General features: G+C 47.6%; 1 protein-coding gene across 3 annotated transcripts in view; it reads right to left on the bottom strand.

Moving 5' to 3' along the window:
• Nucleotides 1-23,459, bottom strand: part of LHX9 (LIM homeobox 9) — a 31,555-nt gene extending 8,096 nt beyond the window's left edge. Inside the window, exons 1-4 of one of the 3 annotated variants that reach the window (XM_048496351.1) lie at nt 22,442-23,459; nt 19,142-19,344; nt 15,251-15,618; nt 3,114-3,316 (exon numbers count right to left, since the gene is read on the bottom strand). In XM_048496351.1, coding sequence (XP_048352308.1) covers nt 3,114-3,316; nt 15,251-15,618; nt 19,142-19,344; nt 22,442-22,615 — 948 coding nt within the window. In that variant the 5' untranslated portion in view covers nt 22,616-23,459. Of the gene's footprint in view, nt 1-3,113; nt 3,317-15,250; nt 15,622-19,141; nt 19,345-22,441 lie in introns of all 3 variants that reach the window. The other 2 variants (XM_048496349.1, XM_048496352.1) reach the window with 2 other exon arrangements.
• Between the last annotated feature and the right edge of the window lie 1,839 nt (nt 23,460-25,298).

Genomic DNA, 25,298 nt, shown 5'->3' with positions numbered 1-25,298 from the left:
CTTCTTTTTAAATTTCCTGCTACACATGCTTAGTTACACAGCCATGTAGAGATGAACCCCCACAGCCATGCCAATCATCCCACGATATGACCAGCTGCACTTGCGTAGCTACATAGATGCAACCCACAAAGAAATTTTTTTAAGGAAAAGGGGCCTTCCTGGAACAACCGGGGAATGGTAGGCTGCTTCTCCCTCACTATGGAGGGCATGGTGGAAGGGAGGCAAATAAAGCAGCTCCTGCCTGGCCATTCACTCGGGAGCAGCTCCAACCTGGGATTTTTCAAAAGAATCGCTAGTTTAGCAATTTTTGAAAAACCCAGGTTGGGGAAAATAAAATGGGGCAGACTCGCTTTGGGGGCGGGACTTGTGCCAAGTCCCCACCCCAAAAAACAGGTTTTATAGCATCCTACACCCGTGTTTCTTTGCCTGTGTAGAATCAGCCATTGCTGTCCTATGAGAATTAAGAATGCATTGCAGAGTATACTCTGTCATACCTTCCTGCAGCTGTGCATTACGGAGGTAAATTTATGATGCTGGGCAAATGATCTCTTGGAAAAGGTTTTTTACAATTACTCAATTTCTGATTGAAAATATATGATAAGTTCCCAAGGAACTCCAGGATTCTCATGAACATTGTATGGAAACCACTATCATAACAAAATACTTTATTTTGATTTTTACATTCTTCTATTCATATGCTACACCTCAATCTATAGGCGCTGGTAAAATGCATTTCTAGAGACTATGAGGAAATAATACTAGTGATAGATTTGAAAAATTCTGTTTACCCACTTATTCTAGAAAGGAACTACTTTGATAGGCTAACTCACTATTTGTTAATTGCAACAGCATTTTAGTAAAAGGTGGGTAGACTGAGTTTTGTGTTTGGAATTGTAAACTTACTACAACATTTTAAACCCTTAAGAACTAATACAGGATAAAAAGTACTATCTCCCATTTTCTTACATGGAAAGCAAAGAGGGGATTTCAGAACTGTGCTGGTTTTTCATTTAGTCATATCCCTTTCATTTAAACCTCTGCTATTCATTTTTGATAGTGTCTATGGATCTGGAATACAACATACAGGAAACTAGGGGTAATGTTAACATGTGATGTGCTGCAGTATCTGAGACCAGAATCTTGCATTCATTTTTAATGTGGGAAAATCACCACAAAATGAGTTTCTACCATCTTTCCATGGTGATCAGTACTTTGGAATATGTCACTTAGTAAAATATTTCTCACAGCCTGGATGATGTAAAGCTGTTCAGTGCTGTGCATTCCAAAGATGTGCTCAACATGTAAATATAACAAGTTAAAGTGCTTTTAAATATAAACCTGGCACAAGAATCCAGCCTTAGATGAAGGAATTCCATGTGATATATTGATTGCTGGACTGCAGGCAAGGACGTAGGTAAGGGGGGGTTCTCGGGTTCATCCCCCCCATTACATGTCCGAAGCTCCGCCCCATTTGGTTTTTTGTAATTTTTTGTTTTTCTGTTTTTTGGCCTGCAGGGGGCGCAATTCTTAGGCTAGCAGCACCATAATACCACCCAGGTTAAGTGAGGTTTGGTTCAGGGGGTCCAAAGTTATGGACTCCCAAAGGGGATGCCCCATCCCCCATTGTTTCCAATGGGAGCTAATAGAAGATGGGGGCTACACATTTGAGGGTCCATAACTTTGGACCCTCTGAACCAAACTTCATCCAACCTGGGTGGTATTATCAAGAGAGTCTCCTAAAGATACTCAGAAAGTTTGGTGCTGCTAGCTTAATAATTGCACCCCTGACAGCAGGCACCCCCCATATTTCCTCAGATTCTCCTTTTAAATCCACACCCTTCGGCATGGATTTAAAGGGAGAATCTGAGGTCCCCAGTTTAAACATTGAAGGTGATGCTGTTTCAGGGTGGGAAATAATCCACCCCAAAACAGCATCACTTTCAATGTTGTTTTAACTGGGGACCCCAGATTCTCCCTTTAAGGTGGATTTAAAAGGAGAATCTGGGCTCCCTAGTTTAAACACCATTGACAGTGATGCTGTTTTGGGATGGATTCCAGCATCACAGTGGCCACCCGGGGCCCCCTGCAAAACTCAGATTTTGCACCAGACTCCATTTTCCCTAGCTACACCTCTACCCAGAGGGGAGGGCAGAAGTGACTGCCAGCTGGGAACCCAGTCGGGGGGGCTGGCGGGGCAGGGGAGTCTGCCATCCCTGACCTCGAAGAGCTGCTTTTATAAGCACTGAGGCTGGGGTGGGGCTTCGGGAGGCGTGGCCACGCCCCCAGGGGCAGGTGGGGCTGTGGTCCCGCCCTCGAACCCCCCCATAAAAAATCTATACCTACATCACTGACTGCAGGCAGTGGGTGGTAGGATTGTTGTGTTCAAATTCTCTCCATGTAAACAAACAAACGAGTACTCCCCCTCTGTAGCCAAAACTAATATGTTAGGGAAAAGCTAGAATTTTCTCCTTCCCCACTCTATAAACACTTAGTTTTATGTACATAGACAAGGCTTTTCTATGGAGGAGGTTTCAGACATGCTATTCCTGCCTGCATCCTGACGAAGTCCAACAATAGATATATTACATGGGGTTACCAATCAGAAAAAGCATCCCTTAATTTAAAAGGAGGATCCTCAATATTACTTGCACCCAACAAATATGGAGAAATTTAGCAATTACAATTATAACTAAAATATGTGCTTCATATAACAGGGGGGGGGGGAGGGAGATTCTGTTATTTACAGCATGCCTGGGTGCTCAGTGCTAACAGCTTATTTGCCTTAAATGAGCAATAAATTGTTAGTATTTTAAATCAGGAGAGACACCACATGAAGGTTGTAGATCTTCCACCCTGCTCAGAGCAGAAGGTTGCTCCTGTCAAGGTGGGTTGCTCTTGCAATCCCAGGAACTGTAGCCTCATACCCCACTTCAGAATTTCTTTCTTGCTTTTGGATCATACAGTCTAAATGCCTTAACTCTTTATGTATCTGTTTAGGGACAAAATGTATTAGGGAAATTCACTAGGGAAATTCAAAACCTTGAAATAAGGGTTGTGCTACTTTTAGGTGGGGAAGAGCATTTGGGAGAAAATTTGTAAGGAAGACCTCTTACCTGCAGAACTCTCTTGGTTAGGCCCGTTTTCTGGGCAAGCTGTTTGAGGTCCTTGGCATCTGGGTTGTGATTAATGGCAAAGTAGGACTTCATGGTACGAAGCTGGTGGTGTTTAAAAGAAGTGCGCATACGCTTGGTCTTCTGAGATGGGGGGTAAGGCTGCTGGTCTCTGTCCAGATGATCTGCCTCATTTTCATTACAACCTGTTCCGAAAAGCCAAACAAGACAACAAGGAGTGGGCTGGAGGTTCTATTTGTCTGCTGTCTTCGTGGTAGAAGAGAGCAGAAGTCTGACATATTTCACTGCATGGGACATTTGCCAGGCCAGTGTAATACCAAGGTTGGTGTTCATCTTATTTTTTTAAGCACTCTGTATATTATAAACTAGTACATCAGAGGGAAAGACATAATCCTTAATCCATTTGCTTTTTACATGCAGAAGAGTGATTCGGAAATATCACAAATGTATACATACACCACACCTGTGACCAGAAGTCATGCAGTCCAGAATTCGACCATTTCTTTCAGCATTAGATGAATAAAAGGGGATGGAGGATAAGTGTTTTTTATGCTGCAATGCAAAAGGGACCAAAATGATATTTTCCGGCTTTAAACATGCATTATATCCCTTGGATCCACATCTGCTAAGGGAGCCAGTGTTTTGAGAGCAAGCCTGCCAGGTTTCACTCCTTTAGCATTATTTTTGAGACAGGCCTGTTCCCTGAGGGAAAAGAACTTTGCTGTGTGTTCCCAAAGAATCATTTAAAACCTTGCTCGTCATACTTTCAAAATTTTGCAAGCTAAAAATCAGCCAACTGTGGTTAGAACTCCATGTTATGCAGCCACCTTCTGAAGCCTGAAAGTCACTTTTCTGCCAAGCACAATTTGGAAAGGGGTGGTTTTCAGCAGAGAAGAGAAAAGATGCTTAGCCTTTTCTACATACATCATATTTCTCCATGCATCACAGAAATCCATATTTGTACTTGGAGAAACAGAGAAACAATAATCCTGGCCTGTAACAAAACATTAATAGCTATAGTATGTATCCTTAAATGTCTCCACCCTACGCCTGAATTCTCAAATTACTCTCCAGGACTTTCATATGTTAGTAGCACCATACTGTTTTAGTTCAGACGATATTCACATATGGCTAGTCATATATGTGGCTTTTTATTTCTTGTTCCATTTTGGGAAATGGTGGTGTACAGATTAAGTAAAAAGTCTGCCTCTGATATTGTTAAGCAAATGACTTGTTAAATCCTACCCCTAAATGCCACACCTCCTTAATTCCTTAGCAAGCAAGCTGAATGGAGCAAGTTGGGTAGTGGATAGGATTTTTTTTAGCAAAAGCAGGGCTCTTCTTCCTGCAGTGAGACTGATATGTTACTTCCTGTCACATGCTTGCAATTCATTGGTTAAGAGGTGTCCTGGATCTTGAGAGATTGAAGACCACTGCTGTGTGCTGTAGAAGAGCTGAACCAGCCCATGTGTGAGTGTGAGAAGTGCTGTCAAGTCACAGATGACTTATAATAACTCCAACAAGGGACTTTCAAGCCAAATCATTAAGGAGAGGTGGTTGGCCATTGTCTGTAGAGCCTTTCTTGGAGATCTCCCTTCCAAGCACCAACTTTGCTTAGCTTCCAAGGTCTGATGGGATCGTGTTGCCTTCCCTCCCAAAACCAACTCTTAGAGGCAATAAATTCAAATCCACAGACGTTTTGTATTCTGTTCAAAACTAACTGCCTCACAGACATTTGAAAGTATCCTTAATAGGATTATGTCTTTGGGGGGAAAGGGGATATATTGCAAACTATTCTCTCACAAGTTTTGTGTGTGTGTGTGCATTGATACTGCAGCTGTACTTGTGCAGCTGAACGGAGACAGTTACCAAGAGAAATAACAAGTCTTCTAACACCCTGATCCTATTATGTTAAAATAAGTGGATACTGGGGATGCTGTGCAATGTGTTTAGGACTGTGGGTGTGAGTAGATGTGCTTTAACTATTAACCCTGGAAAAAAACGTGATCACTTTTTGGGATCTGCTTAACAAAGCCAGCTCAATCCTGTGTGGGAAGGGAAGAGACTTCCAACAGCACTGCTTCGGTCACAAAGCAACCGAAACAAACTGAAAGAAATGTTAATGATCAGTTGTAAAGGAATTTAATTGGTCTGTATTTAAAGCATGTGTGTGAGCATCATTTCCACACACACCGGACAGCTTGGACTACTTCCCAACAGTTTGCTAGATTTATCTAGGAAGCTTAGCCAATCCCCACCCTTGAGAAAACGATGGAGAAGCCTACATTATACACTGAACATTACATCAGTCCATGGAGACTTAGATTTTATAGTTTATATATTAAAAAAAGAGTTAAAGCATCTCACATCTGCATTTTCCCTCCCTCTCCCATAAAAAAGAAAAGATTTTTTAAACAATATTCTTTCCACTGCTCTGTGAAAGGCAAATCAACAGATACAAGTTATCTGATTCTTAAAACATGATCCCTAAAAGCAGGGCCAAGTGGTTCCTGAGATGTTAACTGAAATGAATGACAAAAAGCTGAAGACACTGAGTTTTCAGAGAAGTTTCTGTTACATGATGAAGAGGCAAGCTACTTTCACGTATGATTTTTTAACATTTAAACTATAAAACAACTGCAGCAGAGCAGTGGCTGGGGAAGCTCAGAAATGGAAAGATGATCAATAAAAGGAGCCAAATGTACAGAGCTTTTTCAAAACCTTGGGAAGGATTTGTGCAAGGGATTATTCCTGCATCATTCCACATGATAGCCAGAAGATGGTGCTCCACAAGAAGCAAATCTGAATTGTGGCCCTTCATATAACAGATGTTAAAGACCACTGTGCTTGTTCACAGGGGCCCTTTCAACATGTCAGAGGATGAGACTAATATTCAGTAATACTCCTTAAGTTTCTGAGGTTATCTATGTCAGGATCCTGTCCTGTGAAATTTATTTGCATTAAATGCTTACGGTCCCTTAATCTATGGCATCACTAAGACTGAAGTGGGGAATTCCATACTATCTTCTCCATTATTGACACTATTCAAAGTATTTTTCTTAGATTGTTGCTTTTCTCCTTGAATAACACCCTTATTTTATTATTAATTGCTGCATTTTTGCTAATTTGTACATTCTATCATAAGTAGTAGTCATTTGCTGTCTGAACTAGGGATACTTCTTTTTGTTTTGTTTTTTAAATTTCAAATTAATATTTGTTTCAAAAGTTTTGTGGGAACATTTGTATCGCAAATGTTCATTTTTATATCTACAACCATTTTTTGTTCCCACTGGTAAACGTTTCTTGCTGTGACATCTTTCATCCAATTTGGATGACTTCACCCAGAGACTTCACCCCATCCAAGATATCACTGTTAACTTTACATCTTTGTAAAAGATATACTGTGGGCAGCTCACGTGCACTCATGGGCACTCCCTTCTAGTCAAAGCAATATCAGCAACAGCATGGAAACTCTTACAGGGGAAGGAGAGGACTGTTCTTTTCAGGGGAAGGGGTAGCCAGGTGATAGAGATGAAGGTGGGTTGGTGAAGTTTCTCCTGGTCAGATATGCCTTCTTATGACAAGTTACAGCACATGTACAATTAAGACTGGATCAAACAAACGTTTTATAAAATTTGCAAAGAAAATAATGTTTGCATCATCTGGGAGCACCTACGGTTACTTCTGCAAAGGCCACGTAAGAGTGCTGCTTACAGGAGCAAATTTGTACTCCAATTTCCAAAGCTAAATTCTCAGGATTATACCACCCTCCATAAGTAATTTAGGTACCTAAAACTGTACTTCATGAATGCCCATATATAGTCTTTTCATCATTTTGATCTAGTGGGTATGGGGACTTAGATGCAGAAAATGGATTCAAATCCAATCTCTTGAATGTTCTATATAAACTTGCATACAGCACATCCACTGAGTGGTGCACAATCCATTTCATGTTGCTCAGAACTTAGCAGGCCATAAGACTTGAGTGGTAACCCATTGGCTTGATAGCCACATGTTGGGCAGGCTCCTTTTAGATTATGGGTAGACATAACCACTTCTCAGCCTCATTTCCCCCTCTGTAAAATGTTAACAGTAAATATTCACTTCCCAGAACAAAAACACTTAAGTTACTTGAAGGCCTATATAATCCATAAATAACATCTCATTGATCATGAATAAAAATATCATGGGACTTCTCATGGCTTAAGAAATGGGAAATTATTTCAGCATTCTCTAAAGATGATGAAAAGAAATTCCATTTTGTGGCATCAAAATGAAAAGGGATTTGCAGTGATGTTTGGCTCCCGCAATTGTCTTAGGGTTCAGCTGCAAAGTTACTGCATTCATGACTAAGGGTAGGCATCTAAAGAAATAGGATACATTATATTGTCTGGGAAAGGAAGTTGCCTTGGCTTTGGATCAACTCTTGCAGGCATTTACCTCTGTGTTGTTTTTCTAGCTCTGAGCAATATCTTTCCACAAAGATTTTCAAGGTAAATACACATGTAAAATGCATAATATAATAATATGAAAGAGGACATATTTATGTTTAGGATTTATTTTTCCCCTGATGATTCTCACTATATCACAAATACTGCTAGCATTAACTTCCCAAATGTCCAGTAAATCCAACCAGGGTGAAGCATGCTTCAAAACTGATGTAAAAAGAGCCTGCCTCCCAACACTGGGCTTCCTGTCCTTGCAAACAACCCGCTTTCCATTGGGATTGCCAACTGACCAGAAAAAGTAGTTTGGTCTACTTTTGTGCCTTTAACAATACTTTGTTTCAGATTAAGCTTTTCATAGCATCGAGATAAATAATATCACCTGCACATTTATGGGCTGACTGAGAAGTTGGCAACCCTATCACCAATTAGCTGCACCAAAACAGTCTGCACAAGGAAGGCTGACACCACAGGGAGCAATTTAAAATAGCCTCCATTCAGCATGTCTAATTCACCCCAGACTCTACTCTAAATCACAGTATGAATATAAGCTGAAGGTGCATTCCTAAGTAGGAATCCTACATGGGACTTTATATTGCCCTGCCACTTTCCTACATGGTTGTTATTTTCTGTTTACTAAAGTTAACATATTGCATTCCATTTTGGGGGGGAAAAAAGAATTATTTCCATAATTGTCAAGATAATAGTATACTGAGCTTGTACAATGTACTTTTCATGATGACTAGCTTCCTATTTTAAGAGAATTTTGGCTTCCATTATCTGTATTTGATCGTTGGGCACCTGATTACACGTGACATCCTTTTTAGTATAAAGTGTAAACCAATTCAGTCAAGTTTCTATCCTAAAACATTTTCCTCAAGAGTCCAGGTGCCACTTAGAGGAACTTACAGTTAGGCTGGCCATGCTTTTGAAAACAGAAAAGGCTTCACATGCTTAGATTATAAGTAAAAACATCAGACCCAAAGGTTTGCTATTCTAGATTGTACCAAGTATTCAAACAGTCTAATGCTGTATGCTAGTCAGAATTTCTGCCAGTCAGAATTTGTTTCTTGCAAGCTTATATTTAGAAGAAATACTGTTCTTTTTAAAAGAAAAGGAAATTCTGTTCTTTTAAAATATACAACTAAAATTCCAATTGAGAAATATTTAATGTAAAAGTTACTCTGAAATCTGCAGCTTGATCTAGGGCCCACTGAATTATGTGGGATCTTCATTCCTAACCCCCTCAAATCAGAAACAGAAAAGTGGGGGGGGGGGCGGGGGGGTGGTCTTGCTCAGTGTTCTTTGTTTCTCAGATACAAGTATAATTGGGTTACAGTATCTTTGGCATGATTGCATCAACCTCAGAAGTCCTTGTCCCAGGACAGTAATCAACCCATTTCCTTGCTTTTTTTTTTTTTTTGCCACTAACAATATTCCTCTATACACCAACTTTTCCTGGCTATTATTAGTGGCTATGATGTGTTTTAATTGCTACTATTTAACACTGAACACCTATGCATCCCACTTGAAAATATGTTTCACTGGCTTCACTTCTCAAGTAAATGTGTAGGATTGCAGCCTTACTTGTGTTTTGTTGTTTGAAACACAATCCTGCAATTTTTATAGGTTTTAAATAGTACATATACAGAGCTGGAACTATGAATTGAGGGGAAAATCATTTTAAAAATCCAAAGATATAATTTCCTAATATGTGCTTAAAACATGATAAGGAAAATGTGGAAATTGCTTTGAGTGTGAAAATACAGAGTCAGATAAAATTTATTGTCGAAGCAATCAAGAAAACATAGAGCCCTAGAGGGATTCGGGGAAGATATATGATCTCCTCAAAGGCATAAGGAAGTACCCCATAACAAGCAGGCCAGTATCTTTCTTAAGCTCTTATCAGTACCTCTGACCTCCCAGCCTTACTCTTCTCTTTTAAAAAAAATATATCATTTTAAAATCCCACATTCTAACTGTCACTTCGTCATTCTAAAAAATGGATTTACAGATACAGAAGGGCTAGACTTTCATGATCTACAGAGATGATTCATTTACACTTATAAACTAGCGAACTCCAAAGCAAACTCCCTGGAAAAGGAAGAGTGGGCTGGACTTTAGGGAAAAGGATTTGCCTTGGGATTTTTGTAATGGACCTGAGGGCTTTTGAGACAGATAAGGCTGCACAAAGGGGGGGGGGCTTACAATTGGGGGCAGGAGACTTTACTAGGCTGAACTGGCCCTCACATTACTGTGTTGTATACTGTCTTTTTACAAGGGCTGCTATGTTTACAGCATTTGGGAAGGCTGCATAGAAAGAAAAATGCCACCGTGTACAACTCCCCCTACCATGCCAGCACTGTGGTGACAGGAAAATAAATCAGGCAAAATTATTTTCTAAAATATTCTTTCTTCCAGACAAGCGTTTGAATGTACAAGAGCCTGCAGAGTTTTGACATAATCCCAATTTTTTTTAAAAGAAGTCAAACCTAGTTTATTTCTGTTTTTGTTCTGAATTACTAATGCTTCAGAAGGAAGCTTGGCAAATGGGTGGAAACTGACTTTGTATAATCTGCCATCTTTCGTCGTCTCTCATGTTCAAGACGAACACATCAGCAACAGCCAGCTCAAAATGTAAAAACTTTCTCCTCCAGCCCTCTCTGCCCTGCCTTCCTCTCTTTTTGAGGATTTCTCCCTTCAGAAGCCACCAGAGGTCACTGCTACAGTCATTTGACAGTCCCAGCATGTTGGGAATTAGAATTTTCGGAGAAAAGGATTTGGAGACAGCAATGTTTTTACTGGTGGAAAAAGCTCCTGCTTGAGCCCAGACTGAAATGCAGCTCCCACCCCAAGGAAGGATGGGTGAGGAGCATAGACGTCAAATGCCACATATATTATGTGCAGTGAGGTCTTTTAAAACCCAGTGCTCTGTCTTCCAAATATTTCAGTTTGGTTGAGTTCCTTGAATTGTCTAACCCCCTATTTAAAGATGCTTCAGTCATCATGCAAAAAACTCAACACATCTCTCAAAATAGGAACCTTGGAATAAGAGGATGAATGCCCCCTTCCCAAACAAAAGAGAAAATGCCACCAAGTGCATTCTTCTCTTCACTGCAACTCTATGGGGGAAAAACACATCAGTTGAAATCCCTTCTTCTACACAAGTTTTTAAAGCACCAGAGCCCACAGACTTTTGACACAATCCCAAATCTTGTAAAAGAAGTTTACATCTATGATCCTGTGTGGATCTATTCACTCAGAAGTAAATAGAGTTCAGTGTATTCCCAAGTAAGTATCATAGGACTGTAGCCTTAAGGGCATTGTTATAGTCTCTTAATAGTTATTCAATATTATTTCACATCTGCATATGTAAGCGTTTATATATGCAGATGTTAAAGTAACATTAAAATTATTGTCAAGATACTGTATAATTGATTCAAGGCCCATAAGGCATCAAACCAAATGCTACAGGGAAAAGAATTTGGAGACAGGTGTGATTTGTTCCTGAAAAGGCAGTGTGAAGGGACTGAGCCCTAAAACTGAAAGGCACATTTACACATTCATATGCAATGTTAAGGCTGCTCTGTGTAAATAAATCAGATAGAGATCATTTGACTTTTGCTCTGAATGGACACCTCAAAGCAGTCTACATGTGTGATCCCATGCAAATATTCTTGAATTCAATTAGACTGGCTTCCAAGTAAACATTGAAAGGATTAGTCAGTAAAAATGACTCTGTGTTTATAATTTGTCACTTCTCTGGGTTACTGCCACAGGAGTGGAACAGACCCATAAAATCAAATGTACATTCCAGCCAATGTCAAGGTTTTACTTGAAAATTGGAGCAAGAAATGTAAATATCAATGTGTTTATTTAAAATATTTCTATGCCCACCTTCCTCCCGAGCATCTCAGCACTTAATGTGGGTCACAACAGAATGAAAACAATTTGCAAAACAACCATTAACACCACAAATACAAAAATATTTCAAAACTAATTTATGAACACCTTATGCTTCCACCAGCAGGGTTCCCCCCCCCCTTTGCTCAAATTGTCCCCAGTTTAAGCTGATGAAACTGATCTGTGGTAACTATGCTCCTTTTTTAAATGTTCTCTTCTGCCTGACATATTCCTCATGCAAAAAGACTTTGAATTGGAGGAAGCTAAGCCCCCAGAGCATTCTGATGAGTTGCCATCAAGCAGAAAAGGGTACCACATGTGCCCTGAATGATGCCACCAGCTCCTAGTTCCATATGCCTGGTCAGCCTAATGCATATTTATTTGGAAATATCCTACTTGGCTTTAGACTGTGAGACTGTTGAATCAGTTGGAACTGACTTCTGAGAGAATAGGTGTAGGCTTATCATGTGTTTGGGATAGATCAGAATCTATGACATGTTTCACTCTTGCCATTAATATGACTCGGGAACCTGTTCCACCATTTGTGTACATTTGATAATTTTGTTTAGGAGGAATTGGAGACTGAAGGTAGAAACACACTTCTTTCTGTGATACACCTCTGAAATTGCCGGCCACAGATGCAGGCAAAATGTTAGGAACAAGATCTACCAAACCACGGCCACACAGCCCGGAAAACCCACAACAACCAACTGAAGGTAGAAACTTCTCAATGCAGTGTGCATGTTGGCCAACGTGTTTATATTATCACAGCTGCAGAAAAGTCAAGAGCTGCTTACAGTGGCATTGTGTGATGATTATCAAATAGTTCATTTGGGCTGAGGTTTTTCTAGGCAACACCTTAGCATCTGATGAAGTAGGTTGTTGCCTGGAAACTTCTGTTGCCTAGGCTGCAATTCTTCTCTTACAGAAAATAATAGTAGAACTGGAAGAGGGATCACACACTTGACTTTCTCTTGTTTTGGTATTCTTGCTTTCCAGTAAGCAGTGATCAAGAACAGATTATCATCATCCAGAGAGTTTTTTAATTACCTGGCTTGTCTGATATTAACATTTAAGTACCTTTCTAGACTGCCTAGTTTGCTTTAGTGTGGTTGGAATGTTCACCTGTTCTTGTACCCTAAAAATAGCCAGAGATATCCTTATTTATTCCTGTTACAATTCAGCCTATGTTAAGCCAGTGTTTAAATTCCCATGGGGAAAGATGTACAGTTAGGCAGTGCAAAGTCAATGGAATTAGAATGGTATGAATCTGTTTAGGATTGCGCTGCAATTCTCTCATTTGAAGCAGAAGCATTTTAAAGTTGTAGTTCTAGTTACACTAAAATTTGGTAGTAAAACCAGTTTGAGATTTTTAAAAGATGTCACTAATGAAGCTGCAGTACAATAGAAATAATAGATAGGCTCCAAAATAAAATCACTAGTTTGGCAGATTTTGGTTATTCCTGAAATATTAAATTCTGAAGGCTTTAGTATAATTGAGCATACAAACTGCCCAATTTTGCCGGAAAATGCTGATAGTTTTGTTGTTGATAGCTTCACTTTGTATCTTAGGGATATGATGGGTATCAGAAAGGTCTCCTGTGCAAGGGAACTGATTTTGCAAAAACATTGGAGAAACCCAGGACAAGCCCTCTTGATATATCTTTTTTGCCTCTTTGCCTTCTCAGTTCTGTTTCCCAGAGCTGCTTGACTTTACCAAAGTCACCCAAACGTTTTTCTCCTCAAATCCTAAATCCTCTGCTGGGATTTTATAAAGCACTACAAAGCAAAAATGAATGATTATAATTAAGGTATTGGACGGGCGCTTTTTCTTTTTCTTCTGCAGTGCAAGAAGAAGGTTTTTATACCCCATCTAGAAATGATGGGAATGGAAAGGTCTGGGACTCCACATGGCTGTCCCTTGGAAGTGGGTCGAGATGTTGAACGTTCCTGGGGCTGATACCTTTCACATTCTTGTTTAGAAGCGAGTAAAAGCCTTTCAGCTCCGGCGGAACTGATGTGCAGGACAGCAGTCCGGTTGATTTGAGTCGGAGATTGAAGGGCCAAACTAGCAGGGGTTCATCTGTTAGATGGTGCCTCCCTCTCTTTCTCCCGGGCCGTTTCCTTCTAATGCCAAGTGCGGTGTTCGGGGCCACCCTTGGTCCGGGCAGGGCGGCTTCTGGGGGGCACCGAGTTCCAGGGGCTAGCCCCTCGCCTTGCCCAAGCCGGTCCCAACCAGCCTGCCCCCTTTCCGGCCCGAGATGCCGCGCAGCCCCCTGGCAGAGGGGAGAGGCGCCTCGGCGTCCTCTGGCTGCGGCTGGGCGGCCGGAGATTCCGATGTCATCTCCAATTAAGCAGGAACAAGGACTGCCGGCCGGGCCCCCTCCCCCTCCCTCCCTCCCGGGACCCGGCCAGCCGGAGAGCCGTTTTGCGCTCCGGCTGGCCAAAGGGGGGCCCGCAGGCCGAGGGGGCTGTGGGGCAGAGTGGCCTGGTCTCCGGGGGTGGGAGGGAGGTTCAGGCCAGCAGTTGAAGACCCAACGGGGCGGGCGCCCACATTTCCTCCTCCTCCGGGGGGCGGGGGCTACTCTACCCCGAGCAAAGTCCGGGGGAAGGGAGGCCCAAACGCCCGGGGTCTTCCGTACCGCGCGCAGCAGTGCCAGCGCCAGCCGCGATCTAGCGAGTCTGGCCCGTTCGTGCCGGCAGAATTCATCCAGCCCTCCCCTCCGATGAGCCTCCTTGGATCATGGATGGGATATGCCCACCGTTGCACGCTCGAGTTCTGGCCTAAGGAACCCTTTGCTTCATCCGAATGGGAACGAGTGCCGCGCACCTCCGCCCCTGTTCCCCCCCAGAGGGGGTCGATCCCGCGGAGCCAACGAGCCACCCTTCACTGCCCTCCAGAGCCCCACGCACCCAAACACAGCCCCCTCTCCAAGCTAGTTTGTCGAGCCAAGGAGCGAGAAACATCCGACTGTCCCTGCTACAGCACGCGGCCCCTTTCACGCTGGGGACTCTCCTGCCCGAGGGCGATTTCACGGGGCAAGGCGACCCTACATCCCCTTGGCTGAGCCCTCTTCCCGCCCCCGCCGCGCTCCCGTCCCGTTCAAGGGGGGGGCGGGGGGCTCCCGTTGGAAACCGGCAGAGTCGGGCAGAAAGAGCCGCGCCCTCGGACGGCCGAGAGTCTTATGGCTGTCAATGACGTGTAGGTCGTGGCTAGCTAGAAAGATGCCACCTGGGTTGCCGGGTCGTCCCTTTCGCCTCGCCTCCCCCAATTAGTAACGTGTGAATGATTCTTCTGAAGAGAACCCTCGTCACGAATCGGGCCTCCGTTCCAGTCACCTCCTCTACTAGGAGAAGAGAGAAGTTTCTCCGAAAAGCATCGAAACCGGACCCGGTGAACTCCGGGCAAACGTGGGCTGGCTGGCTGGCCCGGATCAGAAAGTCCCAGGAGGGGAGGTGGCCTCGGGCACCCACGCACCAGGAGCCCTTGCCCGAGCCCCAGCAGGGGAGGAAGCCGGAGCTGCGGGACGGGGACGGGGGGGGGGTTTGCCAGCTGCTGGGTCCTCCCGTCTGGTAGCCTTTACCGCCAGCGCTGCCGGCACCGTCCCCAGCCAGGATCGCCAAGCGGGCTTCCTTGGCAACCCCAAGGGATGCTTCCAAGGCCCATTTGCAGAGCAGCGGGGGGGGGGGGCGCATGTTCCAAGGGGCCTGGCACCTGCGAGAGGTGGGCAGATGCAGGCCGGCGGGGGGGGGGAAGGGGGCGCCACTCACCTGAGTTGTAAGCGACCAGATCGACGCCCAGGGCGGGGCTCTTCCTCTTGCGGGGTCGGCCCTTCTGGACGGTGCCGGTGCCGTTGAAGTAGGGCAGGGCCAGTCCGCCGCCCTTGCCCGCCAGCTCGGTGTAGCTCAGCTGCGGCGGCGGGTAGGCGGCGGGGTCGGCGCCCTGCAGGAGGCTCTCGAAGTGCGCCCGGCAGTAGACCACGTTGTCCTTCATGCCGAAGTGGTCGCCCGTCGTCAGCGTCTTGTTGCACGTGGTGCAGGTGAAGCAGCTGAGGTGGTAGACCGAGTCCCGCGCCCGCATCACCATCTCCGAGGCCGAGATGCCCAGGTGGCAGCGGGCACATCTCTGCACGGAGAACCTTCTGAGGGCAAGAGCACAGCCAGTTAGCGCCGGTCGAGCCCCCAGGCCCCGGCCGCCCCGCTCCCTCTCCCCCCTCCCCCCGCAGACTAGTCGCCCTTAGGACTTCGGGAAGGGGCGCTGACTGCTACACCTCGGGGACACGCGTGTGTGGCGGGGAGTGGCTGTCTGGATAGACTTCACCTCAAGCAGCCAGAAGGAAGACTATGTAGAGTTATGGCAAAGGGCCAGTTGGAGACTGTGGCCCAAAGGAGCGGCCTGTCCTGCACGGATGGTGTCCAGACACATCTCATGCTGAATCCGGAGCAGGTCCTTTTAAGGCCACACAATCCGACCAGTGTTAAGGAGAAGGGGACCTCTAAAACCCGGGAGAAACAGGCTTTCAGGAGCCCTAGTTCCACTGGAGTAGGGGAAAGAAAGAGACGGGGTCAGCTTCCCCACCATGCCAAAACGGCCTGCGTTTAAAAACCTTGAAATTGGCATTGAGAAACAGCAGTATACCTCTGGGAAAGCACCTGTTTGAGTCTCCCTTTAAAACTGCAGAGTGGATTCCGCACAGTTGCAATCGTTACAAATGAATTAGTGAAACTTTAGGAGCGCCTAAAGGGAAAACGAGTTCATTTATAACGATTGCAACTCGTTATAAATATGCTGTGCAGAATCACTCCTGCTTCGAACTTGGCTTAACTGTAGGTACGGGTGCCACAAATAATCACAATATACAATACCTATACTGCCCCCACTTTTTTTCCCTACACCTCATGCAGATACCCTCTCTGCTGATGCCCTTTCAGATGTGCCTGTCACCCTTCTTTAAAAGGGTCAAGAGACAAGGGGTTTGGTTCAGCAATTTCTCTCCCAATTGGAGAAACCTTAAATGGTCGAAATCTTCTTAATTGTTGGAACAAGTGGGAAGCGTAGGCATTTTTTGCATAATGCCCGCGTGTATCGCAGCAGGCTCCCCCTTAGAAGACAGGTCCTGTTGCTATATTATTAACACAGATCCATTTACTGTCTATTGATCTAGGGGATTTAAAAAAAATTCAATCTGCAGTTCACCAAGAATTGCTGCAGCCCTGTCCTCCCGACCGAACTCAGCAAAGCCTACTTTTGAGTAAACTTGCACGGACTCGGGCTACATGGGACCCTGTGCAAAGCCCCACCAGTTAGAGAAAACCTAAAGCTATTCCACTGTCCTTCGCACATCCTCAGATGTGGACCGAGCGTCTAAGGACTGTGAGATCTAGAAGCGAGACCACTGACCAACCCCAGACAACAGATGACGGGCGCTCCTGACAGAGCTCCAGGCCAGGCAACCGAATCCAGGGTGAACTTTCACGCCCGGCCTGAGGCTCTGATGGGATCCGTTTCTCCCTGCCGGTCTTTGGCGCGACTTGGGAACTGGGACTTCTCCCTTTTCATTTGCACCCGTGGGGAGACGGGTCGCGCGGGGAAGTCAAGCGCCAAGGAGTTTAAGGCGCCCTGGGAGCCCTTGACCTGGAAGCTGCAGCCCGTCGCCTTCCCTGTATTCCTGCTAAGGAAGTGGAGAACTGAGAGCCGTCTGGGCCCACCAGGACCTAACCTGTTCAAACTCATCCCCACCACCTCCGCGGTTCTTGTCAGAAAGCTGGGGGCCCTGTTTGTGGATTGCACCCTTACTCTCTGGCTGGGCAGAAGTGACTGTCCCCAAGTTGTGGCTGATTTTTTCAAAAGGCGGACTGAAGGAAAGAATAGAGGGGGAAACGATTTTGGAAAACAGCACCAAATAACCCCCCCCCCCCGGCGCACATAAGTAAACAATGGTTTGGCGACTCCTTAAAGATAGTCGTGGGCTAGAGGGCACTCCGATGGGAGCGCGCCCCTCTGCCCTTGGAAGGGCTTGCTTGCGCTTAACAGTGCCCCGGTTCTGGATGTGAGTCTGCGGCTGGGCGCTGCGCAGGCCCCTTCCCCTGGCCATCAATGGGAAATTGTTTCCAAGAGGCGTGGGACGGTCCGGGGGCGGCCAGCAGCGGCTCTGAACTGCGCCTGAAAGGCTGGCAAGCCCCAAATGCGTCTTTTTAATGAGAAAACAAAAACGCGGCTTGTCTGCCGGCGGCTCAACGCTAACGAGGCTGCCCAGCAGGAGGGTTCCCGAGGACGGCTCTGGCTGCAGGGGGAGGCTGTGCAAAGGGGGGCCGGGGCGGGCCCAGGCGCTCCGGAAGAAAGAAGCGCCCGCAGTCTCCTCGGAGAGAAAACCCGGGCTCCGGGCTGCGCTCTTGGGCACACGCCTCGCCACTGAGAGCTCCGCTGAATTCAGGAAAACGCACTTTCCAGGGAAAAACGCGGAGGACCCAGATCCTAGCGAGGACCCAGGCGCAGGTGAACCTTGCGCGAGAAAGGCAGCGCTTTTCAGCTGTGCTTCGGGGCGCAGGTGAATCTTTGGGCTGCTCCTCTCAGCCAGCGGCCCTGGGTGGGCAAACCAAGCTCGGCCGGCCTTCCTGGAGGCGCTCTCTTGGCCCCGTGAAGTTGTCACTGAAGTCCCGCATTGTCTTCCCAGCCGCTGGGAAATCGACTGCTTTCCAGACAGGGCCGCCGCAGCTCTCCCAGGCCTGGTTCGCGTGCCTGACTGCATCATTCACGAGGCGATTTGCAGGTGCGAGCAAAGCCCTGTCAGATCAAACCAGACAGCCGGCGCTTCCCTGCAACCTGCCAAGCATTCCTAGGCCTCCCCTCTACACCTGCGGCTGCTGGTCCACCCACCCGGGCCAGTTTGGCTGCAGGATCCAGTGAAGAGCCAGCCAGGATCTTGCTAACACCAAAGAGGGGCATTTTCTCTCAGGTATGAGGAGCAGCAGCAGACACCTGCGCAACCTACTTCATTTCTCCACACCTGCTTACTGTACAGCGGGCTGGCAGCTGACTGTCGGAAGTGTTTCCACTGCCTTTGAGGCGCTTTGACAGCGCAAGTCCATCTGCCCTGATGCGCCTCTGGCTGACTCACACATGCAAACCTTGCTGGCTTTCCACTGGTGGAAGGATTAGCCTGCAAACAGCTCCAAGTGTATCGATCTCTCACATTTAGACGATGCTGTTCTTCTATCGCGGAGCTCCCGGTGGTGCCCAAAGGGGTTTCAAGAGCAGGCCGCGCCTAGGACCAGACTGTTCGCTGCATCCCCTGCCTTTCCAGCCAGCCAGAGGGTACGATGCCCGTTTCGTTGATCTGTGCGTATAATTTGCCCAAATTGGGGGCCCACCAGTCCGGAAAGGTTTTATCTCCTGCCTCTCAAGCCGTCCCTGACGGATCATCATTTGCAATGTGCACACTGATGACCTTGATGTAGGTGCCTGTATGAACCGGGGTCAAGGCATCCAGTGATAACAAGCACGTGTGAATCAGCCCCCGCTCGGGAACTACCCAAGAGGTTCCAGATTCTGGAATCTCAGAGAAGCGTTACCATTTAGCAAAGATGTTTTTTTTTAAAAAAGATTACCTTCGTCCAGGGTGTGTTATTTCCTCTCCCCGCCCCCTCCCGGGAGTGCTGTACCTGTAATAGTCCTCCTTGCAGTAAATGCTGCCGTCCTTGGCGAAGCACGTGAGTTCTGACTCCAAAGCCAGTTTACATTCACAGCACTTAAGACACCGGAGGTGCCACTGCTTGTCCACAGCCAGCAGGTAATATCTGTCGGAGATCTTGCCTCCACACCCAGCACACAAGGCAGGCTTCTCCGGGCTCAGAGGGGGCATGTTCTGCAAACGAATGGGGAGGGGGGGATCAGACAAAAAAACACCCCTCTTGCAAATATCAAAACAACGACATGTGCAAAGCAGACAATGCAGAGCAGGGGGACTGAAAGGCCTCCGGGGATGGGAGTCTATCAAAGACAGCCTCTTTGTTGGGGGGTGGGGGAGGCGTCTCAGGGGACTTTCTCTGCGTGGATCTTTTCTGGCCTCGACTCCCGAGTTTCCCTTCCTGCCCCCCCCCCCTCCCCAAATCAAGCCTTGAAACTTTATTGCAACGACCACACCGAGGCCACAGTTGGAAAGAAGGAACTTGATGCCAGAGTTTTGATTTGAAAGGCTGAATGAGCGCGACCCACCCTTTGGACTTGCTGTGGGGTTAGAAATGGAGGGGGAGGGGTGTTATTCTCCAGGCTGGACGTTTAATGGTGGCGATGACGGTGATGACCCATTTCTCAAGAGCTTCCCAGCTCTTGTCAGTTTCCTGCTCTGGGCCGAGACAGTCTCAAACTTGCCAAGAGGCCTCTTTTCCAAAACAGAAGCGTAGGCGGGGGACCCAAAAGGAGCGCAGGGCGTCCGCTGCATGGAAGAGGCCCCTCCGAAGCAGCGTCTCATTGTTTAAATGTGAACCCCGTGGATTTCGATCCAGTTGACGGCCGGGGAAAGCTGGTTTCCGACCGGGAGCGGCCATTCCCGAAAGCCAGAAAGGATCTCCCCCCGGCAGAGCAGTGAACTTCGGTAACCCAGGAGGAGGAGGGAGGAGGAACTTTTCGAAACAACATCCTCACCTCACCCCAACCATGGCAGGGCTGTCGGGGCTGCAGAGCACCGAACTCGGCAGGAAGCGCCCCCGAATTGACTGGGCTTTGCAGCCGAGTAAACTCGGCGCAGGATCAAACTGCAAGCCGAAGTCCTCCAGCAGAAACCCAGTCCGATCCCGGGGCGTTTTTCTGTGCATGGTTCGGCTGGGCCTGGCGTCCCTGATCTGGACCGCACTGCGAGGGGACGGGATCCGATGCTTAAAAGGGCGGGGAAGTGGCAGTTCTTGGAGCAGGGTTCACTTCAAGTGTCCTTTTGCTGCCCTTACACAACAACAACAACAACAGCAGCAGCAACTAGGGCTGTGTGTAAAGCTCCCTCTCGCCGGATTTTTCATCTAAAATTCCATTAACAAGGAAGGCGGAAAAGCTCTGGTTTTTCCCCCCAGGTCCACAATGGCCTATTAAAATCCGGAGAGGGTTTTTTTTTTTCTCTTTCAAAGTTTCTCTTTTGAAAATCGCAGAGGAGGGAGCGGAGAGAAAGCGCCATGTGTGAGAAAGCGCCTGTAAACACCTTGCGGATTAAAAGGAGGCGAAAGAATCCCCTTCCAGTAGCTCCACACAGACCAGAGGACTGGTTTCTCTCCCGCTCCCCGCAGCAAAGGGGGGGGGGTGCAGTTTGCGGGTCCAGCGAACCCCCTCCGAATGAACTTGGTCTCTTCTTCAGGGCGGTGGAGGAAAGAGGCCAGTTCAAAGAGGCGAAGCTGAACTTTCTCCAGGCCTTTCCTGGGGATGTGCATTGACTGGGGTGCCCAACGGAAGCTCTGGGATTTAAGGGGGAGGGGGAAACTTTCTTTCTTTCTTTCTTTCTTTCTTTCTTTCTTTCTTTCTTTCTTTCTTTCTTTCTTTCTTTCTTTCTTTCTCTCTCTCTCTCTCTCTCTCTCTCTCAAAGGGAGGATTCTTTCCCCGTGTCTCTTTGAGCATGCTAGATATGATTCCACTTCAGATCACTAGGTATTAGAATCATTTCCGGAGATGGGGTGGGGGAGGATAAAATTATTGGATTACATATTTATTTATCCTGCTTTTGAACCCTGCCCTTCGCTATTTTCTTTAAAAGCGATTTCCCCGACCTTACGTTATGACTAACATTTGGAGACACAGAGTATAAAGTACTTTACTTTCTATAAAGTAGAGTATAAAGGACTGAAGCGAAAAATCTGCATCTAAGAACATTCCCCTCCCCCAATGAATTATTTGGTTTTTTAAATAGGAAATCTTTCCTTGCCATATTTGTTTTTTATTGATAGCAATCTGGACTTGAAAACTTTTTAAAGGAAAGATGCTTCTTCGGAAGTAAGTCGCTTGAAGCTGCTGCTTTCAGGACTGCAGTTCAGGGATGGGTTTCAGATGCAGATGCGGTGATCGGGTAAAGGGTAAACAAACAGGTAAAATAAGGCCAAAGCCCAAATTACTCTGCTCCGGAGAGGGACCCTTCCCCTAACGCCAGTCTTGCTAGTTTCCAATCCTAAACACTTTTCCGAGTTCTGAACCACTCTAGTTCAGGAGATTTACTCGGAAGTAAGTCATGATGGCTTTCTAGGTCTAGGTACTAAGTCTTAGTAATTATTAGGGGGTTGCCGCCCTTTTGGAGAGTCAAGAACTAACCCTCCCTCAAAGTAACGTTACTTAAACTGTGAGCCAATAAACTGACATCCTTGTTTATTTAGAATGGAGTCTGGACGAAGGGTTTTAAAACATTCGCGGCATAATCGGGCCAACTTTAACCATTTTATCGCCCCACTAATTTCACCGCCCAGAGCCCCTCGGGGATGGGGCGGTCTAGAAGCCCAAAGTATAAATAAATAAATAAATAAAATGTGTGCTAGAGATCAGGGGGAACTGTAACTCGGGGTGAAGCATATTTACTTGGAAGCAGGTATCACTGAATTCAGCGTGACACACACACACACACCCCGCTCCAAAAGCAACAATTTAGAAGCGCGTCATCGCCTGGATTCTCCTGTTTGTTTTTGGTCATCAGGGAAAAAACGAGAGGGGCCAAAGGCGGCTGCCTCTGATCCACCCTTGCGCTTCGCCGGGGAGAAAGTCCCGCTGCATGGAGTGGGTCGGCCTTGGAGCCTTTTGGATGCTTTCATTTTGGAAAAGACCGACGTAATCTCAACCCTGGAGTTGGGACCGGATGGGTTTTTTTTCTATCCGAAGGGAAACTGCTCCACCCGACTTGCGGAGAGTGGCATGCCCTTCCCCTCCGCCAGCCCAGTCCCCGGAGGCCTGGCTCCCGCTCCCGCCTCCGCCGGCAGCCTCCCCGGTCCGCCCGGCCTTACCGCTTCCCTGCCGTTCAACTGCCCGGCTTTGGCCAGCCGCGACTCGGACTTGGAGCGCCTCTCCATCTCCTCCATGATGCCTTGGATGTGGCCTCCGGAGATGCCGTGGAACAGCATGGCTGGCGGACGGAAGGGACACGCGTTTCCTTCGGCTCGGCACCCCACTATTTCCATATACGGGCCCCAGAGTCTCGAGTCAGAGCATCCGAAGCGGCGCGCCCAGGGGGAGAGCCCGCAAAGGCTCCGGGGGGACGGCGGGCGGGCGGGCCGAGGGGGCTCCCCCCGCCGGGAGCGCAAGGCTCGGACTTCTTCTTCTTGGCGAGGCGGGCGGGCGCCCGGAGCAAACCCCAGCCGGGCGGGTCGCGAAGAGGGAAGCGCCGCAGTGAGCTCACGGGGGTCTGTCCGGGCTGGGCTTTGCAGCGGGCTGCGCTAGAAACAGGGAGAAAGAAAGAGAAAAGAGAGAGAAAGAAAGAAGGAAAGAAAGGAAGAGTGGGGGGGAAAGAGCCGCCAGACGCAGCCGGCCCAGTGCAAGCCAGTCCTACGCCGACCTCTTCTTCTTCTTCTTTTTCCTCTCCCTCTTTTGCAAGGATATCAAGCCCAGCCGAGCAGGATTCGGGGAGGGGGGGCGGTATTTGGAAAAAAGAAAAGGAACAATCGATAGCGGCAAATAAGCTGCGGTTCCCGGTGCCTCGAAAAGTTCCCAGTTGCCTCTAGGTTGGATTTGGGAGTGAAGCTTGCCGGAGCTGTGTCCAATTTGTTGGCGAGGAAAGCCAACCCATTTGGGGTAATTCAGGGGGAGGAGTCCGCGCCCAGGAGCTGCCACCGGTGTCCCCCCCCCCTCCTTACACAGACAACAAAGAGCTGTCAAACTCCTCTCAGCCCCCACGGTGATGGGCAAGCGGCGACAAATATTCCTGGGAGGGGGGAGAGGTTGAGACCCCCCCTTCCACCCTCCAGGAAGGGGGAAAAGCTGCCCGCTGCCTCGAGGGGACCGGCCTGCGGGCCCAGACTGCAGTCCTGCCCCCCCGCTCGCCCGCCCCTCCCTCTTTCCTAAATCCCTGCCCGGCGTTCACTCCTCAAGTTCACCGCTTTTTAACAATGGGAAGGGGAGGGGGCGGGGAGAACCCCCGAGGGACGGGTGTGAATGAATTTTGGCGGCGCGGGAAGCTGCTGATCAGCCCGGGGAGGGATTTGGCAAAGTTCAGGGCACGATCCAGCCGGTGAAGGAGGCTGAAATTCCGGGAGCTGAGCCACCGAGTAGCCTCCGTAGGGTTGGCTCGCCAGGGCTCCGCGGATCGAGGCCGAGGCTTCTCTTTGGTCTCGATTCGATCCCTGGCTACATGTGGCCAGCCGGCTCCCTTCGCAAACTGACCCTAACACTAAGTTGCTGTCATGTAAAAAGCACCAGGTTGATGCTTTCCCAAAGGGAAGGATGAGATGGAGACCGCGGGCCGCTAGTTTGAAGCAGGCTGCCTGGAAAGTGGGTGGGGGGACGTCAGTTTGCTCAGGCAACCCCGCGAAATACTTCCCCGTATTTAGAGGGAGGGGGGAGCCCCTCCTTGGAGTTTGCGGGGTGCCAGAACGTCCCGCAAGAGTCTTTCCTGCGTCTTATTACTCAAAGATTCCAGCGTGCAATTCGTTGGGTTCCGGAATTTCTGAGATTAATGGGACAAAAAATATTCTTTCCTATTGTTAACAGCCAGGGAAGGAAGGAAGGAAGGAAGGAAGGAAGGAAGGAAGGAAGGAAGGAAGGAAGGAAGGAAGGAAGGAAGGAAGGAAGGAAGGAAGGAAGGAAGGAAGGAAGGAAGGAAGGAAGGAAGGAAACTGATCAACTTGTTTGGGAGCCTGTGGTTTGGCTAGAGGTGGGATTCATTGTGGACCTCATTATTTCTTTCTTTACAAAGCAGATCTCACGTGATTCAGAGGGGTCCCTTCATTGGATAAAAGAGCGAGTTTCCGAGTTGCACAGCGCTTTTGTTTCCAGGCCAGAACGAAGGTTTCCGTGTAATTCGAAAACCTGCTACTCCAACCAGCTCGCTCCCCTTGTTCAGTGACAACTACTGATTCTTTAAGTTTCATTCCCTTTAAATTCTATTAGGTTACATGTTCGGACAACTGAAAACCGCCGCCCCCCCCCCACTTTATTTTTTCCCTTCCTCTGTGCCTTTCACATTACAGACCTTCGCTCCCCACTCGCGTTTCCTGACGCTGACTAAAAACCCGGAGGTTACCATTCTTTCGCTCCCTTTAGACACCTCTACCCCAGAGCTCTGTGTGATTCCTTAACCTTCACTCCACCCTTCCCTCCACTTTCCTGCTAAAGAACTGATGGGAAGAGGCGAGACACATTTTGCACAGTTAAAAGGCACTGGGGGGAGGGGGGGTCCAGATAAGTTGCAGGTGCAATCGGCCTAAAAAAAGAAAGTCAAACCGCCGCCCCCCCAAAAAACCCATATAGTTTTAAGTGCAGTAAACTTTCTAGGATTTGTTAAAAATCAAATTCTCTCTTTCTGTTGGCACACGAGAAGGAAGAACAGCAGGACTTCTATTTATTGTCAGTCATGTAATTAGGGGAGAAATCTCGAGTCGAACAGAGAACACAGAACCAAAACAAAACGGGAGAGCGACGCCGTCGGGGGGTCCGGTGCCTTCCCTTTGGCAGAGCCGTCTAGCCTCTTCTGCCCTGACTCCCAGCAGCCAAGGCCCAGCGCGGGAGCGGAGGACAGGCTGGCCTTGCACAGAAGAGCGGGAGTCCCCTGTCCTGTGGGGTGGAGGAAAAGAAGCGGGCGATCGGGCTCAGCGCTGGACTAGGCTATTTGGGTGGCTTTCGTCCCGAGTTCATAAAATGGCACACATG

The sequence above is a fragment of the Sphaerodactylus townsendi genome, linkage group LG05 (assembly GCF_021028975.2).
Source record: "Sphaerodactylus townsendi isolate TG3544 linkage group LG05, MPM_Stown_v2.3, whole genome shotgun sequence".
NCBI classification, from domain to species: Eukaryota; Metazoa; Chordata; class Lepidosauria; order Squamata; family Sphaerodactylidae; genus Sphaerodactylus; species Sphaerodactylus townsendi.
The sequence above is the reverse complement of the archived record's forward strand: the minus strand, read 5'-3'. Positions and strand labels throughout refer to the sequence as shown.